This window comes from Lathyrus oleraceus, chromosome 6, assembly GCF_024323335.1.
Source record: "Lathyrus oleraceus cultivar Zhongwan6 chromosome 6, CAAS_Psat_ZW6_1.0, whole genome shotgun sequence".
NCBI lineage: Eukaryota > Viridiplantae > Streptophyta > Magnoliopsida > Fabales > Fabaceae > Lathyrus > Lathyrus oleraceus.
In genome coordinates this window covers 23057252-23078968 of record NC_066584.1, presented here as the reverse complement: position 1 = coordinate 23078968, position 21717 = coordinate 23057252, and the positions used below count along the sequence as shown (strand labels likewise).

The window sequence follows — 21717 nt, the reverse complement described above, 5'->3', positions numbered from 1 at the left end:
ATTGACCTATGCGCACTGGAACGTTTTCAAGAATTCCTACAGGATATCTGACGGAACGATCTGCTAGTTGCACAGACATTTTAGTTGGTCTTAATTCTCCCATTTCAAGTCTCTTGCATATGGATAAAGGCATAACACTAATACCGACTCCTAAATCGCATAAGGCTTTGTCGATGACAAATTTTCCTATGTGACAGGGTATAGAGAAACTACTTGGGTCTTTAAGTTTAGGAGGCATATTCTGGATTATAGCGCTACATTCAGCGGTGAGTGTAACTGTTTCGCTATCTTCAAGTTTCCTTTTATTAGAAAGAATTTCTTTTAAGAACTTAGCATATGAGGGCATCTGCGTAATAGCTTCTGTAAACGGAATTGTGACGTTTAATTGTTTTAGTAGGTCAACAAATTTTTTGAATTGGCCCGCATCTTTGGTTTTAATAAGCCTTTGAGGGTAAGGGATAGGTGGTTTATAAGGTGGTGGAGGTACATAAGGTTCCTTCTTTTCTACGGTTTCCTTATTACTCTCTTCCTTTTCCTTAGGTTCACTTTCCTCCTCAGTTGACTTTTTAGAGTTTTGGTTTTCTATCCTTGGGTCAGACGGTCCTTCCACTTCCGTTCCACTTCTCAGTATAATTGCATGAGCGTGGCTTCTTGGGTTAGGTTGGGGTTGGCCAGGAAATGTACCAGGTGGGGCAGCAGTAGGCGCTTGTTGTTGAGCTACTTGTGATATTTGCGTTTCCAGCATTTTGTTATGAGTAGCCAGGGCATCTACTTTACTTGCTAGTTGTTTAATTTGTTCGCCAGTGTGTACATTCTGGTTTAAGAAATCTTTATTAGTTTGCTGTTGAGAGGCTATAAAATTTTCCATCATGATTTCCAAGTTGGATTTCCTAGGGGCGTTATTGTTAGGTGTAGATGGGATCGGCTTCTGATATCCCGGAGGTATAGCTGGGGCTTGATTTGGAGATTGTCCAGGTGCGTATAAAGCATTATTACTCTTATATGAAAAATTGGGATGATTCTTCCAATTTGAGTTATAGGTATGCGAGTAGGGGCTTCCTTGAGCATAGTTTACTTGCTCCGCTTGGATTCCTGTTAGAAGTTGACAATCTGCAGGAGTGTGTCCTTGGATTCCACAGACTTCGCAATTCTGAGTTATGGCTACCACGGTGGCTGGAGGTGATACATTTAAACTTTCAATTTTCTGGACCAGAGCATCCACTTTTGCATTAACATGATCAAGGTTACTTATCTCGTACATGCCAGTTTTCGTTTGAGGTTTTTCTACCATTGTTCGTTTGCTTCCCCACTGATAGTGGTTTTGAGCCATGCTTTCGATAAGTTGGTAAGCGTCAGCATATGGTTTGTTCATTAGTACACCACCTGCGGCGGCGTCTATTGTTAACCTCGTGTTGTACAGGAGACCATTATAGAAGGTATGAATTACTAACCAGTCCTCTAAACCATGGTGTGGACAAAGTCTCATCATGTCTTTGTATCTTTCCCATGCTTCGAAAAGAGACTCGTTATCTTTCTGTTTAAATCCATTTATCTGGGCTCTTAACATAGCTGTTTTGCTCGGCGGAAAATATCGAGCAAGAAAAACTTTCTTCAACTCGTTCCATGTGGTGACTGAGTTGGAAGGAAGAGATTGAAGCCATCTTCTAGCGCTATCTCTTAACGAGAAAGGAAAAAGACGAAGTCGAATTGCCTCTGAAGTGACACCATTAGCTTTAACAGTATCAGCGTATTGAACAAATACGGATAAATGAAGGTTTGGATCCTCGGTAGGATTTCCAGAGAATTGGTTCTGTTGCACTGCCTGCAACAGTGAAGGTTTAAGTTCAAAGTTGTTTGCTTCGATTGCAGGTGGAGCAATACTCGAATGCGGCTCATCTTGCGATGGAGCGGCGTAATCTCGAAGAGCACGAGCTGGTTCTGCCATCTCGGGTATCGAAGGAAAAATATTTTTGAAATCAGGAAGTTCAACAGGAGGGAGATTGTTTGTAGCACGATATTCCCGAATTCGTCGTAAGACTCGGAGATATAGTTCGATATCGTTGATTCGTAACTAGAACGGCTCTCCTTGTGAGCGAGTGTGTGGCATACAAATCAACGAAAGAAAGAAAAGAAAAAGAAAAAAAAAGCCTTAGTCTCTACAGCGTAACAGAAGAGTTACGATATCGACTAAATAAAAGTCCCCGGCAACGGCGCCAAAAACTTGATCGCGACTTTATGAGTCGAATTTAGGGTACAAACTGCAAGTGCACAGTTCTATCGCGTAGTTTTAAAAGATATCGATCCCACTGGGACTTATGAATCGATATACCGTTATCTAAGGTTACTTCGTAAAGCTAAGGCAGGTAATACTTTGATTGTTTGGGGGAAAAGCTAAAACTAAACTAAAAATCTAGATTAAATATCAACTAAACGGATATCGGTATGTAGTTCGTCGTAATTAGGGAATCAATTCTTCGTTGGTTTCTTGGTTTTAAAATAAATCTTTTCAGTTGACACTATTGATTAAAAGTCTTATCTCAAACTCTCGCTCTGTTGAATAAACTATGATTTTATATTAACGTAGCTGTCACTTATTAGTTAAGTCAAAAACCACTTTTTGAAATAGTATCCGTAGAAACTCTTTTTAAGAAAACACTAATCGTTTAAACACCCTTATCTCAAACTCTCGCTCTGTTGACTTAGGTTATATAATTAAATTCAAATGCTTAACTCTCGTCCTCACATTCAATCTTTAAAAATACTTTTTGAAAAAGATTAGAATTTAATTAACTCTAAAAATTGCTCTCGCCCTGATCTAGAATTAATGTCCAATTTACACTGTCCAGTCAAAAACTCAAACTCTCGTTCTATTGCTTTTAACTTCTTTATGTCTTTTACTTTCGTACAAAAACCTTGTTATTAAACCTGTAAATTGAGACCGTAAAAAGAGTGATTTTAATTTTAAACTTAATTAAACCAATTTGGTTTTGATTCCTTCATTCCGCTTACTTTACATACCGATACCTAAATAAATTAGCCAGACATGCTAAACAGATCTAAATAATTATCATGCATAAACAAATTCATCTCAGGCAAATAATATAAATCAACAATAAAGCAGGGCATATATAAATTCAAACAATAATTAAAGAACCTGAGAAATTAAATAGCAGTCTTGAACACTCCACCACAGGCCGGTTGGATTTGTTCTTGAATTCTTCAATCAAACAGAAAAATAAAAGCGAAGGAATAAAAAAACTAGATTCTAACGTAAGGTTAGATCCGGAGAAACTATTGTGCGAAAAAGAATTAACTAAGTGCTGAAAAAGAAAATAGAAATTGCAAAGGAAACAATATAAAAATCGTAAAAGTAATGCTGTAAAAATGTGCTTGTACTGCTGGAAGAGAAAAAATGCGAAAAAGAGAAAACGGCGAAGAAGCGTGGAACGTCGTGGCGTCGGCAGGGTTTGCAAAGCTGATATTTATACTGGTCACTTTCTGTAACGGTTTCCAAAAGTATTCCGCGTCAAAGGTCTTCACGTAGCAAATGGTCAGGCGTGCAAATAGGCCTCAACGTCTCTGAAGCCAAAAATATAGGAGAATGGTGTGACGTCCGTCACACCATGTGTGACGCTCGTCACACAAGTGTGTAAAGTGTGACGCTCGTCACAGCCTTTGTGACGCTCGTCACAGGCACAGCGCCTGTGCTTTTTGGGCTGGGCTTTGGCTTTTGATATTTGCTTCTTTTCATTCCTTTTTGCACCTCCTTTTCTTCTTTTTTACTTGTGCTTCAAATAAACCACCTGAGATAAATAGAAAGGAAATACCGCGTAATATCTAATAAAATGAAATAAATTGAAGTAAATAATAATATAATTTAATTAAATTGAGTCCTAGAATGTGATACTATTTCATGTTATCAATTACCACCCTTTGGAATTGCTCTGTTAGTTGCCCTTTTGTCTTTACAGCTCCTTTTATTATGTCCCATAACACCATATTTTACACATGTGACAGTATAAAATCTCCTTGGTAGTATGTGGGGATTTATAGGTTCATCATTCATCTTGTTCCTCAGTTTTTTTGTCTGCCTATGGCTCTCCTTATCACTGGTGGTGCCATTATATTCAGATTATCTATAGGCCACAATTGTGGTCCATTGGTTGGATACACAATGTTTGAGTAAGTGTCCATAAATGTAGATTTCCTAAACAAAACAGAGCAAATGTCCATAAACAAAATAGACTAAGTGTACAAAATCAAAACAAAACAAGTATACATAAACAAAACAGACCTATAACATGCAATAACATAATCCTCAGGTTGTTTCTTGATGTTCCATATGCAGACAATTACATGACAGCAAGGTATACTAGACAAGTTCCACTTTCTGCATGAGCAAGCTTCCTTTTTCAGGTCAACACAGTAAGTATGCCATTTGTGACACCAAGTATTGATAGGTCATCATCACCATGCCATGTGGGACTCCACCATTGTGCTTGCTTCTTATTCTACTCAATAACCAGCTGAATTTTAGGACATATGGATCCAGTGTAGCCATGTAGCAACTCCTTCTGACCTGTCATCCTCTTGGTGATGTAATGCTTGATGCCTTCCAATAGAGTGATAATAGGCTTCTCTTCATGCTCCAACATTACCCCATTGAATGATTCACACATGTTGTTCACTTGTAAGTCACACTTTGAATATGTTCTGAAGTGTGTTCTGCTCCAATGGCAAGTCGGAACATCTAACATATCTTTCCATGCATCCTCTTTCATTTCCTTCATCCTCATCATTGCCCTTTCCCATGCTGGAACTGTTGTTTCCCTAGCAGCTGCCCATAACACTTCCTTTAATTCCAACCCAGGGTGTTTCTTCTTCCAATTGCCATATAAATGCTTCACACATAATCTAGACTCCACATTGGCATTGATTCCTTGAACAGTTGAAACTAGTCCCCATCACATGCAAAATATGGATAATGTGTAAACATCTAAATGCATAACATGTAAACAAGTAAATGCAGAAGTATAAGTATAAGTGAATCTTTACCTTTTACTGATTTGGTATAAATGCATAGGACCTCGACTATATCCTTCCAAATCATGCATAAGAAGGTCTAAAAACCATTGCCATGAACCTTTTGTTTCAACTTCAACTACGACATATGCAATTGGAAATTTTTGGTTATTGTCATCCCTCCCTACTACTACCATTAATTGTCCACCATAATCCCTTTTCAAGAAACATGCATCCAGCCCAATAAGAGGTATGCATGTCTTTGCAAACCCTGCCTTGCAAGCCTCTAAACATACATAAATAATTTCAAACACACGGTTGCCATTACTATCAGCACATTGTATTACAACAGTATTATTAGGATTTGATTTTAATAACTCTTGTCCATAATTTCTCAAATGAGTGAATTGCTCAATACCAGCCCATTGAACTAACTTCATTTCTTTCCTCTTTGCCCTATATGCATGATCATGTGATAGTTTCACTCCCCATCTCTCAACAGCTTCAACTCTGAGGATTGATGGTTTCATAGAAGGGCTATATCTAAGTATGCCTACAAACTTGTTGGCAAGCCACTTTGTCTTTGCACTCCTGTTATCAACAGTCCTATGGCATGTATGATCTTTAATTAAAGTCACAACTTGCCAAAAACTGGTTGCTAATCCTCTTTCTAAATCTCATGTAGAACTTATGACCATCAGTGCATTTAGCCACAATTCTTTTGGAATTATTCTTCTTAATGAATACATTCTTCTGATTTTTCATGGCATAGTCCTTGACAACATCCTTTATCATTTCTTTGTTAGTAAACATCATCCCTGGTTGAAACTTCATTCCCTGGCCAGACGTGTAGGTGGGGTACTTTATTCTCTCATCCTCATTATCACTCCCTAAAGGTGTATATTAATGGTTTGAATCCTCACTCTCACCATGAACCATTTCAGCCCGGTCTTTCTTGTTTTGGCAGCTAGAAACCTCACATAAATTCTCTTAGGGAAGTATCTTAGTAGTCCATTCCATCTCACTCTCCTCAGATTCTCCACTAAATTGAAATTCACTATCCTTAAAACTACCCTCACTTGCAACATAATTCTCATCAATATCAGTAGTTCCTTCTTCAGCAGCAACATTAGGATCAGTAGTGACATCATTTTCAGCAACACCATTAGGATCAATAGTTCCTTCTTCAGGAACAACATTAGGATCAATAATGATATTATCTTCAGTAACACCATTAGGATCAGTAGTTCCTTCTTCAGCAACAACATTAGGATCAACAGTGATATCATCTTCAACAACAACATTAGGATCAATAGTGACATCATCTTCAGCAACACCATTAAGATCAATAGTTCCTTCTTCAGCAACAACGTTAGGATCAATAGTGACTTCCTCAGTAACATCTGCACTTTTAAATCCAATGCATTTTACATCATCTTTAGCATCTAGTTCACTATCATCAATAATCTCAAGAATCCCCACACTATGCTCCACATATACATCTATTACATCACAACCTACAACATCTTTTGGAAATTACAGCACATCCTGATCATTGTTCAAGGGTCTAAGACCACGATAAAAGCTATATGCATGGTTCCAATACCACAAACACTTTATATTTACATAACCCTCACTTTTAATCATATCCTCTAACTTCGTGGAAGACATATAATCAACATCCAAACTCCAGTTCATCTCAATAACTTCCCCATTTACATACCATTTTACAAGTGTCTCAACTAATTTACCCTTATGATGTATTCTCAATCTAATCTTATTACTCATAGCAGGCCTGGAAAAAATTGACAAAAATTGAATCAGACAAACATAAACTAACATCAGGGACCACAACAATACTTTAGCAATACTAAACTAAGGGGACCACAAGGACAACAATACATACCTTACACAGTATTTGACCTTCTCCTTTTGTCTTCCAGAATTCTTCATCTTCGTAACAAAGTGCACAAATTTCACGAATTTTATGGTGTATACAAAACGCACACAAGAAACGATGGAGATGATTGGGAGATTAGGGATTGACAAAAGGGAATTAAGGTTTCAATTTTACGGTGCATGAAAGAATTTCTATTTCACCAATTTATAAATTATTTTTTAAATTTCCAAAATATTTTTTAATATTTTCTACATTAAAATATTCAGGTGGGGGAATTAAAATATTTGGAAATGCTGACATGGATCCAAATAGTACTTGCCACGTCATTAATGAATTGACACATAATCAACTTTGGATAGGGAACCATGCAAATCCAAATGTTGTCAAATTTAAGAGACCAAAATCGCAGATTTTATAATTGGGGAATCAATTGTTTAAAACATGGGGACCAAAGTGCATTTAAACCTTATTTTTTTAAAGTTTTTCGAAAGTTTGCTAACCTACTTAAAATCTTATTTCTTTTAGACAATATAAACAAACAATTTAAATAATTTTAAAATAGAATCACAAACTAAAAGACTAATGAAATTAAAAAGTATATTTGTATTAATTTATCTTATTTATTTATTAGCATAAATTTTTTAAGACGTAGTAAAAATTATGAAAAACATTATTAATAAAATATTTTTATTTTTATAAATTCTTTAAGATAATTAAGTTTTATTTGTGTATTTTAATTTAAAATATAAAACATAATATAATAATAAAAAAATATTCATATTTATGTAAATAGACCGACTTAAAAGATTTAAAAGATTTTTTTATGGCATGAGGTCTAGCTTTTTTAATTAAATAAATTTATAAGGAAACCTAGGTCTTTTCTATTTAAAAAATATCTGATTTAATCTAGGGTTGTGTTATTGTGTAGGCTTGGTCGTAGACTGTTATTAGTTAGTATGAACTATTCCTACTCTTGGCCAAACGTATGAGTTCAATGGTTTATTGGGTATTCATAAATAAAATTATCAAATATTTAATTAGATGTTAATTCACGGGTACAAATACGAGTTTGATGGTATTTGTACCCATAAGTATTTGTATTCGTTAATAATTGTCAAAATTATTTAAATATTATTTCATTAAATACAAATTAGGTCTAACTACATTTTTGGTCCTCTTATTTAAGTGTTTTTAACTTTTTAATCCTCCTATTTTAAAACTCAGTTTTTTATCCTTCCTCTAGTTTTTAGTTTTGCATACATGACAATGATGATTAAGATAAAAAAAACTATTTTTATGACGTAATGACTAAGATAATGTATTGATTAATATTTATTACTAAATAAATTAATAATTAATAATTTTATTTAAATTTTTTAAATTTTTTTTAGAAAACAATAAAAAAATTAAAAGCCTTTATGGACTCAAAGCCCAATTAAATTTTACCAAACCCATTATGTTATCCATAATAATTGCAATCATCTGGAGGCGCTGCTGGTCATCAACATCAGTTGTTGGAGGCAGCGGCGACACGTCATCGACAAGTACCCCCAACATTAGAAGGCTCAACTGATGGGATGATGCGAGAGTGTGATACAGTGAGATACTACTCTAAGTAACCATCCTCACACTGCGATGGATGCTCAACCGTAACTGCTCGATCTCTAATGGCACGACCAGAGATGATGATGTTACTTTGAAACCACCAATCAATGCCCGTAGATGGTATATCTATAATTGGTCGTGGGATGCTTTGCACATAATCATTGTCACAAACACCTCTTAGGCAAGTGTCTAGCAACCATGGTTTTCCACCGCATATAACCTGAATATAAAGAAGTCTCATCAAAATCACAATGGACTCTATGATCAGTGTATGGTATCCATATGACATCATCTACAGTCAACGCATCTAGCCTCCTCTTGTACCCAGTAACACCACATGGATGTGACTTCTTGGCCCTCCATCTCCTCGCCTGTGGGGCTCCCATTGGGGAATGTTGCACCCTTCTGTCACAGATGATGGAGAAATTCTCGTATATCCAACACTGATATCAAAACACAAACACAATAAATAATAATTAAGAAATGTTATTCGTAACAATTAAATAAGAAATCAGCAATAAATAATAATTTCAAGTATACATGTAACATACTCAAATAACCAGCAAGTTGTATGGTCTCAAATATTATCGCCACTCCAAGTGTTGTATATAGAATGGTTAATCCAACATACCCTCAAGCCCAACCGGTAACGTCGAGGCTACTGAACATCCACACATATCGACCATCGATATAAACATATAACTTGTCCGCAAAGAAAGTACATGTTACTATATGTAACATGTACACCCTAGCGACAACCTCATAACTCCAAGCCGCAACAAACTCGTCGTATCTTTCCCGAAGCCACGACATACAAAGGTGAACGCCCATGTTGAAGGCAAACTCCTTCTGCACGACCTCCTTAGGAATTCTCAAATCTCGTGTAACAGTCACACATGCAAGCGAAGGGCTAATAACAGGAGCCGTCCAGAATCTACCGTCGATGGGGAGATAGAATAATGACGAGACATCATCCAGAATGATAGCCATATCCATAAACAGAAGATGAAATGAAGATGTCTCATTATCTTATCTCTTAATAAAAGAAGTAAGTAGTGGAACGTCGAGCATGGTGGGGGAGCAGTGGGAAAAATCAAGAAGCTTAACTCACGTACAATATGTATGATCTCCTTAGACATCAGAGTATTCAGGAAGTCCTTCAGCTTCGACTCATGTGAAGCCACCTTCAATGGGAGACGATTCTGCAACAAACGAATTTAAAAAAAATAGCAGTTAGCATTCATGGCACAATGATAAATGAATTAAAGTTAAACATAAAAGATATATACATCTCCCTGCCATAGTCTGTACGTCACATGGTTAGCATAATCAGTCAACACCGATCGATCAATAGGTCTTCTAGGAAATCCTCCTTCAGTATGCACAGAGGGCTCCTTCGAAGGAGTCGTAACCTCTGTGCCAGTAGTAACATATGAGATCGAATCAGCAACAACAACATCTGGATGGATCATCTCATGTGCAACCTCATCAGCAACCACCTCATCAACAACATCCTCAACAACCACCTCATCTACAATAACAACATCTGGATGGACCACCTCATCTGCCACCTCATCTTTGGGTTACTCAACTGATATAACTAGTCGGTGTCGGGTGCTACGGGGTGCGCATAACTGACCATGCTCAGCCAACCGTTTTCGGTGTGAATCGGTTGGAACAACTTGTCCAGGCCGTATTTGGGAAGAGTTAGCCTCAACAACCCTAGCCTAATCTGCTTCTCTATTTGTCGCTCTGCCTGCAATAGTGTCGTCCTTGCCTCTGTATTCTAATGCAAAAAATGAAAAAAATAAAAAATAAACGGAAAGTTAAATCCTCCTAAAAAATTAGTATTATGTGGCCAAAACATGTTTTTAAAAAATTTGTATTAAATTAATTTCTATAAATATTTATAAAAAAATATAATTAAAATTATTAATTTATTCTATATAAATTATTAATTAATAAAGATTGCCACATCTAAAAATTATTCTATAAAAATTATTAATTAATAAATCATCCAAATCAAGAATGACATCTCATAAAAAATAAATTTTGTATCCTAGTCATTAGTGTCATATATGTAAAAATGGAGGGGGACCAATAAAATTTTAAGAGAAGTAAAGTTGAGACCTGAAACACTCGAGTGTTGCATGCGAGTGATTTGATACATTTGATAGAGTCTATTTCCTTTTACATGCTAAAGTAAGATTCTTGAAGAGTCGATGTTGCATTTCTTTGAGCCATTTCTCCCATTTCATAGTTATCTTCCTTTCTTATGCTATTTTGTTTTCCTGTATCCATACAATTTTGTGCATTATGGATAAAAAACCTACATAAGAGTGCTTACAAATCCTAGAAGAACACTCAATCTTTTTGGGCGGACTCTGTACATTCTTCTATCGTTTCTATTTTTTGTTAGAGATTGTATTCTTGATGGATTTTTTCTTGAAGTTTGTCCATCCTTGGATTGAGGTGTCTTGACCCCTAACGAGAATGAAAAGGTATGTCACAAGTATGGTGATTGTGTCATTCCTTTTTATGAATGCACTTTCTTTGTTTTGAGTCTTCTCCTGCCTTTCACTGCCTTCGAGATAGAAGTTCTTAAGAATCTAGTGATGACTCATTCACAACATCATCCAACAAGTTGGGTGTATGTGAAAGTCTAAAAATATTGATGTGGATACTTGAAGGGAGAACCTTATGTGACCTTTTTTTCATCTTTTTTGATGTCATAATGGTCCTGCGACTCGAACACTGAGTAAAGGATTAATTTCTTTAATGTTGGTCGTCCGGGGCTTTGATACTCTTTCCGAGTTGTAGAATTTCGAGGACCGGTTCTTTCTGGTTACCCTTATCCACCCAGATGCTCACGTTACGGTTTACGATGTTGAGAATAGAGTGTAGGGTAGATGCGTCAAGTTGTTCCCCAAATACTAGATTGAAAGTCATTTCTTTATGAGAAACAAAGTGTGTGTGTGTATAAAGAGGGGATACTTTCTACCAAAGATCGGTATCAGAAAAAACAGATGATGAGCTTCATCAACAACCTGGGTTATCTCGGGGGTGGTGTACATTCGAAGGAGGCTGGCCAGAAACGGTTGCAACGCCTTATTGATATTCAATTGTTGATGGAGACTCATTCCCAAGAAGAACAAAAGTTATTTTTGATAAGTTGTGGAAGCTCCTGGCTCCTTTGTCTTTAATTTTCTCATTCATGGCATAATTGCTTTGACTATGACTATTTTCAGGTCTGATGAAAGATGAAGTACAACTCTGACTCATATGGATGAGAATATGGTCGACAGGGACTGAAGCAGACCCCTATACTATTTTAAATCTTTTTGGAAGTGTTGTTACTTTGATTGCTCTTCAGAGGTCACAAGGTGCTTCAGAGTCGGGTCATCGCTCCTCCAAATAAAGTTGGGCTTCTCCCCTGGAGGAAGATTGCTCCTATCTGATCAATCTGTCTAATCGTGCTCTGAAGGGAGAATAAGCAACTTTACACACTATTTTACAGTTGAACCTGTCTCATATTGCACTGCACATGAGCACACATCTCCTTCATCGGGACTATGGATCATCATCCAACGATCACTTGCGCTCTACGTCGGACAATATAGAGATGGTTACACCGGTCTCTCCTATATATGTGTGATCCTAAATCACACTCAAATACGATTCAACTCATACTTACAAAGTTCTATACCAATCTCTTATTAATTGAAGTGTCAGAGTGTTAATTTTTTTACATATGCCATCTTTAATCTTAGGAGAAATATCACCACCGAATCCGAACATCTATAGTGTGGTCGTCTTCAAAGTACTATTCGTTGTTCCTTAACAAAAATAAATGATAAAAAACACTATAAGCTCTACTAATTTTCCTCCATATATATATATATATATATATATATATATATATATATATATATTAGCAAATCATTTTTTATTTTTTATTATTGAGCAAACAACATAAGCTAATGTACCAAAAACAAACTCATAATCTGAGTTCTGAGACTAATATGCCTAATAGAAAAACAATAATAACTATTCACCTTTATCAAACTGATTTGAAATCCCAAATCACAAACACAATCCAACAATAATTTTGTGAAATATATTATGAATAAATTTGATGAGTTTGTGTATTCTATATTAGAGTTTGTAGTCTCCATACTATAACAATCCAAACATGTGTAACAACAACAATTGATAACATCAGCACAAAAACTTGTTTCAAGCCCTTGTACATCATCAAACTTTTACCACTCTTGACCACATGAGTTTCCAAGTTGTAATACTTATTTGCATCTCAAACATCTTGATTGAGATTCTGAGTTCTTGTTGTATCAAAATCACAATGTGTACTGTCTAATCTTTATCCAACAACTGAAAAAGACATACTATAGTGAGAGAGTCCTATATTTGATCTTTGTCACCATTTTCACTTACAGCAACATAAACAAATGGACCTACAAAAACATCATCAAAATCTTGAAGTGGTTCCAAAATCTTAACAACATCACTCATACAAGGTCTTGGATTTGGGTGATGACTCAAACATTTAAAAGCCAACATAGCAACTTTCAAAGCTCCTTTCATAGGAAACTGTCCTTCAAGTCTACGGTCTATGATTCTGTCAAGTTTCTTTGGATCTCTCAACATAGGTCTTGCCCATTCTACCAAGCTCTTACCTCTTTTTGATTCTAAGGACTTGTCCACTACCCTTCTTCCTGTAAGCAATTCCAATAGAACCACTCCATAGCTATACACATCACTCTTTGTTGTAAGATGACCTATATATAATCAATCATGCAAGAGCTAAGTATTTTCAAACCTCCGGTAAGGATCATGATAATCTTGAATTTGGCCAGAAGATAAGTAAAATCAGGTCAAAGTTAGTTTTAAGCGCGTTTTGTTATTAAAATTCCACAACCGTAATATGGGTCTGTACATCAAAGTTTTGATGTCTTTAGGACCATGGTTGTGACTACATCAACATCAGCCACATTTGACTTGGTCGCTTCCTGATCTTTAATATTGCAGAGAATCGAAACAATCAAATGTGGCTGATGCACAAGGAACTAGGTTAACAATTTGTATATAGTGTAAAAACCTGTCATGATGTACTCCGGAGCAGCATAACCATGTGTTCCCATTACGCGCGTCGTGACATGTGTTTCTTCCCCTTCCGGGCCATCCTTAGCCAGTCCAAAATCCGAGAGTTTAGCCGTATAATCCTAAATTTTAAGAGAGAGATATAAAAGAGTAAATTTCCTAATATGTCCACATGAAAGATGATTTTGAAGATGCAAGATATGAAGAACATACCGAGTCTAGTAAGATATTTGAAGCTTTGAAATCTCTATAAATTACAGGCTTATCTGCTTCATGAAGGAAAGCCAAACCCTTAGCAGCACCTAATGCAATTTTCATCCTTGTTGACCATGGCATAGCAGCAGCATATCCTGCTTGTAACATGCTAGAACATCAACCTCAGACTCAAAACAAAACATATACTAAAAACACAAACATAAAACACACAAAATTCAATGACGGAAACGCCGCGGCTACAATACTTCTCATGATTTAGAAAAGAAACATACTTCTGAATAGTTGACTCTCCAAGCTACCTCTTGGCATGTACTCATACACCAAAAGTCTATGTTCATCTTCACAACAATATCCAATTAACTTCACAAGATGGTGATGCCTTAGTTGTCCAAGAAATATAATCTCTGCCTAGAAAATAAAAATATGTCCAAAATCGATTATGCGACTAAACAATTTTGATATGTTTGAATCAACCAAGAAATTACTATGATTCTGATAGAAGCTATACTTTAGAGCTTCACCAAAATCACACTGTGTCTGTGATTCTGTCAAATTCACTGTCAATTCAAACATACACTTAATAAGCGAAAAGCGCGTGTTTGAGAAAACTAACCAGCCACTCTCTATGACCTTGCAAACCATCCAAATCCAAACATTTAACCGCAACAGTTTGAGCCTTTAAGCCTTGTCTAACCTTATCATCAACAAACCCTTTATAAACCGGACCGAAACCGCCTTCACCCAACATATTACTCCATGAAAAACCATGTGTTGCTTCTTTAAGCTCCTCAAGTGTGAATGCATGAAGCTTAGAGCCAGCAAAAGAAACTGAAATATCTTCAATAGCTTGAGTTGAACTTGAATTGCTTATATCTGATAAACATAATCTTTGAAAAGAACCTTGTTTCAAAACTTGTTTCTTTGATTCCTCCAAAGGGTATTTACTCTTGTAACAATTTAAGATCAAGATCATGGATTTCCATGTTATCTTTTTTGTAGTCATCTATCTAGAATTTGTATAATGTATACCTAAGAAGTGAGAAAAACGACATATAAATGTTAATGATTGATGCTATATAGAGAAAAAAAATAAGTGATTGATGAGAAATTTTATAGTATGTGAAGTTTCACCTACTACCTTATTAGAGAACTTATGTGAGATTCTTTGACTTCTTGATCACTTGAATGAATGTAGATGATAGTGTAGAGTTATACCAAATATGAATGAAAATATTGATTTTTTATTTTATAGTGAATTCTCAAATTCTTTGTAAGCCACCATAAAGTTAATCTCTAGAATTTTATAGTAATTACTCTTTTTTTCCTTTCTTTTTTTTTGTTTTGACAAAATGCCTCTAAAATTGTAAGTTGATGACTATTTTAACATAAATGTTTTTTTAGCCAATAGTATTTTAATTTAACCTTTAAAATGGAATACCTCAAATGAATTAAACTCTAATATTACTTATGAATGTCAAATTAGTCTTCATATCATTTAATCTACATACTTAAATATTACTTAAGTAAATATTATTAATACTAGTATTTTAAATATTATAATTTTAAATAAAAAAAGACTATTGAATCATAAAGACATTATTGTAGAGAGAAAAGACATATCAACTATATTGGTACCACTTGCCTAAAAGAAACTATATTGGTACTCCAATATCTAATTATCACTAAGCAATACCATAAAATATATTAAAATAGAAATAAATATATGACTAGTAATTTTTTATTTATAATTGTGTTATTGAGCATAAAAGGCATGTCATCCATTCTTAACCCTAATAAATTTTGTGTATAAATTATATATTATGGTCAACTATAATATTAATCTTTCGAATTAATATAATTGTGGAAAATCTAAATGTAGTAATCTTTAATTTGTCAATAATAAAATTATAATTTGCAAAGATACATCTTTTCATCTATAAAATAAAATGTCATAGACAAAGTAAATCGTTTGAATTCTTATCTAATTTCTTAAAAATAACGGATTAAACAAATATATCTAACAAAATCCGACTGATTAAACCATCTCTGAAATATATTTGTAAAATGTAAAAATATGTCAATTCTTTAAATTTATAATATTAAATCTCACAAAAAATATCATTTCAAAATCTTTATTTAATCTATATTCGAACCGGACAGTCTCATTTATCACTCGAGGAAAATAACTCTTTCCTCTTTTTATTTTAAGGGATTTATTATATTTTAAAAATGCTTTGATCATTGTCGTATATGTCTTCAATTAATTATTGTTCAAGTAACTTGCCTACCTATTGACTTTGAATTTCAATGTTAAACAAAACATTCTCTCCCTAACTAACCTCTCTTCAAACATGTATGTATCTCCTTCCTCCACCTTGCATTCTCTTGCCGTCCACATATTCTCGCAAAATGAAAACCTCTATCACAATTCCATTACTAACATACCATTTCTTTAATACTTCAAAGGGTTCAAAGGGGGTGTATTTAGCAATAATAGTATGTCTAATATTAACAATGGATATGACCTAATTTGATATATTTCCCAATGTTCGGTAGGTAAAGATATTAGGATTATTGTTGTTAGAATGTCATGATCACACGTTAGCAAAAGGACAACGACACGTTTCTTTTAAATTCTTACATTCTAGAGTTTCTAGAATTTAGAACTTCAAGCAAGGCATGTTCATATATACTAATACCAATAGGTTTTTGGATATTACTATAATATTTTGAATATATTGTAAGAAAAATTATTTAAAATACGATTGGAAGGTCAAAGAAAAAGTTTAAAGTGTTGAACAAATTAAACTAACTCACAACCACTTCCATCGCTTATGGAAAATGGATTATGCAAATGCTTATAGGGGTAATCACTTAATTAATTTGTGTTTCACATTTGCATGCACTGCGCTTTCAAGTTTCAAAGTGATTGTGTGAAAAAACAAGTTTCAAAATGATTAATTGCTACAAATAACTGGTTTGAAAAAGATAAAATTTTAAGAGGTATCTACTGTAAGACTAAAAGCTTTTGGATGAGATGATTTATATATTTCTTATATAACCAACAGTCTCAATTCAAAAACCAAGAATGTAACATTGTCAAAAAAAATTAGGCAGAGTTTTGTCGTGATATTGTGGAGTTTAAAATTAGTATTTGTAGTTGAGGGTGGAAATAGGCAATTTGTGCAAACATATTTATAAAATTTTAATTGGGGACTATTGAATTAATTATGAGGTCAAGGATTTATGTTGTTTACCATTTCTCTTTATTAAACTAGGGTATTTGTTCGCATAACTGAATAGATAAATCTTGCGAAATAATTGATATCATATTGATATTTTAAATAATTTTTATTTGATTGATCAAAGTCTCGACTAAATAGTTAAAAATACTTAAATATTCATCAATTACACATTGAGAAGTTTAATTTAAAAACTCTGATCCGCTCAGGAATAAAAAATAAATCCAGCTGAAAAATTGTTGATCTTGAACGGTGGTGTTGATCTCCGTCAGGTGTCGTGAGGTGGATATTCATCGTTAACACTCCAACGCCCAAGTTAGTTCAAAATTTCATATGAGTATTATGTGTAAAGTGGAAATTAGAGAGTGTATCTTGTTCTTTGCATGTGAACTTATGTGTAAAGTGGAAATTAGAGAGTGTACCTTGTTCTTTGCATGTGAGCTTATTTTATGTTTTATTTTATGTTAAGTGGATTGAAGATGAATTGGACCTTAGTTTCTTGGGCATTTGGCCGACCAAAAAATGTTTCCCCCAAGGTTTTTTCTGGGCACTAAAGGAGTTTGGGAAACCTTAAGTAATGTTGGTCAGCCTCTAGGATATATCATATGCAAAATATAAATGAATCAACTGGAATTAAATAAAAAAAGTGATGGGAAACAAGCGCATTAAATGCAATCTCACCACATAAACGTTTCATAACTTTCTTCTTACATGTGTGATGACGTGACTAGCTAGGACATGAAGCGGTTTACACGGTACTCGACTACACTCAAGATTGTTTGCTTCCCCAAGGGACTAGCTAGGACATGAAGCGGTTTACACGGTACTCGACTACACTCAAGATTGTGTGCTTCCCCAAGGAGGAATCTAGTCCTTCATGGTACTCGACTACACTCAAGATTGTGTGCTTCCCCAAGGGACTAGCTAGGACATGAAGCGGTTTACACGGTACTCGACTACACTCAAGATTGTGTGCTTCCCCAAGGAGGAATCTAGTCCTTCATTTCTTAGCACATTCCCTTTTATTGATCCTACATATTCTGCATCATGAGGGGATTTTGTTGTTGCATTAATTGTGTCCATGGAACTTCTTGATTACCACCGGTCATTTGGGGTTCAACATCTGGTGCTTCCTCAGCTCGAGGCCTCCCACGAGTTTTGCGTCTATCAGCCATAACCTTCTCGTCATACAACCGATAAAATCAAGTTGGTCAGGCATAAATCTATACCATATGACGTTTAGGTTCAGACCGGAAAGCGCGCATACAAGAAGAAAAGAATCATATTTATTTCTTAACTTATGATGTTTCATGGCTAGGTCGAGAATCAACCAGCTCTGATACCAACTGTACCACCTCATACATATATGTCTAGAATAATATGTAAGAAGCATTAAATATGATACTGAAATTCATACATAAGTGACTAATACACATCATGTTCAGGTACAAAGTACAAAGCTAATCACAAAACGTGGCTTAAAATACATGATAATTAGCTAGATACAAAATATTGTCTAAAATACATCGGAAGACAAAAAGTTAGTGAAACATCATCATCAGATTCATGTCGCCTTACCCTTGACTTTATCCTGCCTCGAACCACCTGAAAATATCAACAACAATTGGGGTGAGATTACAACATCTCAACAAGTCCACATATCTTATGGGTCCACTCAACTCTACAAGGTATATTATCCTTAGTTTCATCCTACTAGCATATTTATATATAGTAATTAGTAGGACTCAGGAAGCGAAACATAAATAGCTTCACAATAACATATAAGCTATTAACTTAAACGTACGAGCCACGTAGAACAATAAGAGCTACGAATCTATCACGTCAATGTCTTTGACAAACCTCTAGCCGAACTAGTGTTTCGAACGTCTTTAATGATCGATAACCCGTTGCCCACCAATGCAAGGTTTTACGACAGTTTCTACCTCCTTCTAATACAAATATGTCCATTAAGGTGGTTTTTGGAAATTATCCACCGCCTTCTCTCAGGACTAAGTCTAGTACGACTATGTCCAATAAGGTTTTACGGCAGTTTCTACCTCCTTCTGATTCTTATACTCTCCATATTTTCGGATAACTTCATTCCTAGGGTTCTACCCACCGAGTAATTTCCATTAGGTAAACATACTTTCATTAAACGAGCCACTTACTTGATGTAATTTACTATCTGGGAAAGGTTTCTAATTTCTTAAGTCAACCAATTTGACTTTTCATGATTTCACCGCCCGTCGTCTGATTTCCCAAGAGTTTCCACCATTTGGAGGTGCACTTGATCAGGGCATCAAGGCCCGAGCGCTTAACTCATTATTTCCATGTTGTAGCAAGCACTCACATCTATAAATCGATCGTAGATCATGACCGAAATAGTTTATTTTATGGAACTAAATACCAAAAGGGTATCCAAGATCTTCGGGAATTAGAATCCCTTAAAAAATCCAAAATCGACGCAAAAAAAAAGACGAAATAGGATTGACGGTTAGGTGATGGTCATGCCCCGCTCAGCCATGACAGTCGTCACCCGGAGGGGTGCTTGTCAACCTCGCCGACAGTTTGGGAAAGCGCCCGTCAGCTTGGATGACACCTTCCAGCTCCCCCTCGCGTGTTTTCCTTCCTTATAGCAATGACGGCCAACCCATCACCATGGGCGACGACTGTCGTCGCATACCAGAATGCAACTTATGTGTTTTCCTGCAATTCAGCCCCCAATTTCCAATTTTTCCGAGTTTCACAATCCCATAATGCATATTATCAATATATAGGAAACATACATGACTAAACAGTTAATTCATGGCATATAAACATCATTTTCATCATCAATCAAGCATATATAGGGGGAATTTTCAACATGCAAATCAAAGATCATGAAAATCCCATAAATCCTAACATCCTAAATTTCCCAAGTCCTATTTAAAGGATTCACCTTGATCAAAATTATAAATGGATTGGGAGTGTTAAAGATGAACATAAGAGTTAATGGATGAATCTTGATAACAACTTGAAAAATGAGATGAATTTTCCTTGAATCCCATTTTCCTTATTTTCCATGTCTCACGTGAAATCCTTTCTCCAACCCTCTCTTGATCTTTTATTTGGAAATAAAAGAGAATAAGGAAAAATGAAGGGAATTGGGTTGGTCTCACCTTAAATACCCAAGGAGAAAAAAATACAAGAATTCCCCATACACTTAAATTGGTTAATTAACACTAATGTTCCAATTTAATTAGGTTAATCTTGTACTACTAACCAACTAATCAATTCCACTAAATTTCATTAGGGTGACAATTAGTTGGCATTGAGTACTAGATATTACATCCTCCCCTCTTGAATAGGATTTGTCCTCAAATTTAAAACTTACTAGAAAAGATGAGGATAAAAGTCCAACATTCCCGATTCAAGCTCCCAAGTAGCCTTATCCGGATACGATTCCTCCCAAAGGAATTTCACAAGGGGTATCTCGTTGTTCCACAAACTTCTACTTGCATAATCCATAATTCACCTTGGTTGAGGTTGGAATGAGAGGTCTGATTCTACTTCAACCGCATCTAGAAGGATAAGGTGAAAAGAATTGGGTACATACTTTTAGAGCTGCAATATGTGGAACACATCGTGTAGCCCGAATAATGAAGGTGGAAATGCTAACTGGTATGCTACCTCGCCTACCTTCCTCACAATCTGGTATGGCCTGACAAATCTCAAACTCAGCTTATGCATTTTGAAAGGTCCCTTTCACTTTAACCTTGGGATGACTTTCAAAAACATGTGGCCCCCTTCCTCAAACTCCAACAACCTCCTACGATGATCCACATAACTTTTCCAGAGATCTTGGGCTTTATTCATTTTCTCTTGGATCATCTTGATCTTATCAGTGGTTTCTTAGATTATCTCATGCCCAAGGATTCCTTTTTATCCTACCTCGGTCCAACACAGCGGTGATAGACAATTTCTTCCATGCAAATCTTCAATCATAGTCATTCATATGCTTGCATGGTAATTATTATTGTAAGTGAATTTGATCAACGAAAAGTGATCTTTCCAACTTCCACCATTTTCCAATTCAAAAGCTCTTAACATATCTTCCAAGGTTTGAATTTTCTTCTCGGTCTAACCATCCGACTGAGGATGATTCGAAGTACTCATACATAGTTGGGTACCCAAGGCGTGCTGGAATTCCTTTCAAAATATCGAAGTGAAATTTGAATCTCGGTCTGATACAATACTTAAAGGAACACCGTTCAACCTCATAATCTTTGTAATGAGTAACTGTGCCAAATGAATCACCTTGTGTATGGTCTTCACGACCAAGAAGTAGGTTGATTTGGTTAACTTGTCCATAATCACCCAAATTGAGTCGTGACCACCCGAAGTACGCAGTAATCCTACTACGAAATCCACTAAAATGTTATCCCACTTCCATTATAGAATCTCCATCATTTTCATCAACTATGGTGTTCAATCTTTACTCACTGACACATAGTACAACCAACCACATACTTTGCAACATCCTTCTGCATCTCAGGCCACCAATAATTCTTTTTCAAAATTTGGTACATTTTGGACGAGCTTGGATGAACGGTAAACTCACTTTTGTATGCTTGA

The 21717-nt window shown here is 35.4% G+C and overlaps 1 protein-coding gene and 1 non-coding gene across 3 annotated transcripts; one reads left to right on the top strand and one right to left on the bottom strand.

Moving 5' to 3' along the window:
* The first annotated feature begins 1460 nt into the window (after positions 1-1460).
* On the top strand, positions 1461-1567 carry LOC127099813 (small nucleolar RNA R71). The gene has a single exon (XR_007794281.1). It is a non-coding gene; the product is annotated as a small nucleolar RNA R71 (small nucleolar RNA).
* An 11046-nt stretch (positions 1568-12613) lies between these two features.
* LOC127095825 (serine/threonine-protein kinase RIPK) lies at positions 12614-15111 on the bottom strand. 2 transcript variants are annotated; one of them, XM_051034456.1, is made up of 6 exons: positions 15000-15111; positions 14475-14890; positions 14134-14269; positions 13859-13995; positions 13644-13767; positions 12614-13323 (listed from the first exon to the last, which is right to left on the bottom strand). In XM_051034456.1, the coding sequence occupies exons 2-6, from the start codon at positions 14862-14864 to the stop codon at positions 12947-12949; spliced, it is 1164 nt and encodes a 387-aa protein (XP_050890413.1). In that variant the 5' UTR covers positions 14865-14890; positions 15000-15111; the 3' UTR covers positions 12614-12946. The 2 variants fall into 2 exon arrangements, with proteins under 2 accessions (XP_050890413.1, XP_050890414.1); XM_051034457.1 differs by lacking the exon at positions 15000-15111 and having other exon boundaries at positions 13904-13995; positions 14475-14969.
* Between the last annotated feature and the right edge of the window lie 6606 nt (positions 15112-21717).

What these genes read in the sequence shown, in the direction of transcription:
- LOC127095825 (XM_051034456.1), bottom strand. Translation starts at nt 14,864, where the DNA reads ATGACTACAAAAAAGATAACATGGAAATCCATGATCTTGATCTTAAAT. An exon ending in AAGGTCATAGAGAGTGGCTG is followed by an intron (nt 14,270 to 14,474) that starts GTTAGTTTTCTC and finishes TTTATTTTCTAG; the next exon opens with GCAGAGATTATATTTCTTGG. An exon ending in GGAGAGTCAACTATTCAGAA is followed by an intron (nt 13,996 to 14,133) that starts GTATGTTTCTTT and finishes TGTTACAAGCAG; the next exon opens with GATATGCTGCTGCTATGCCA.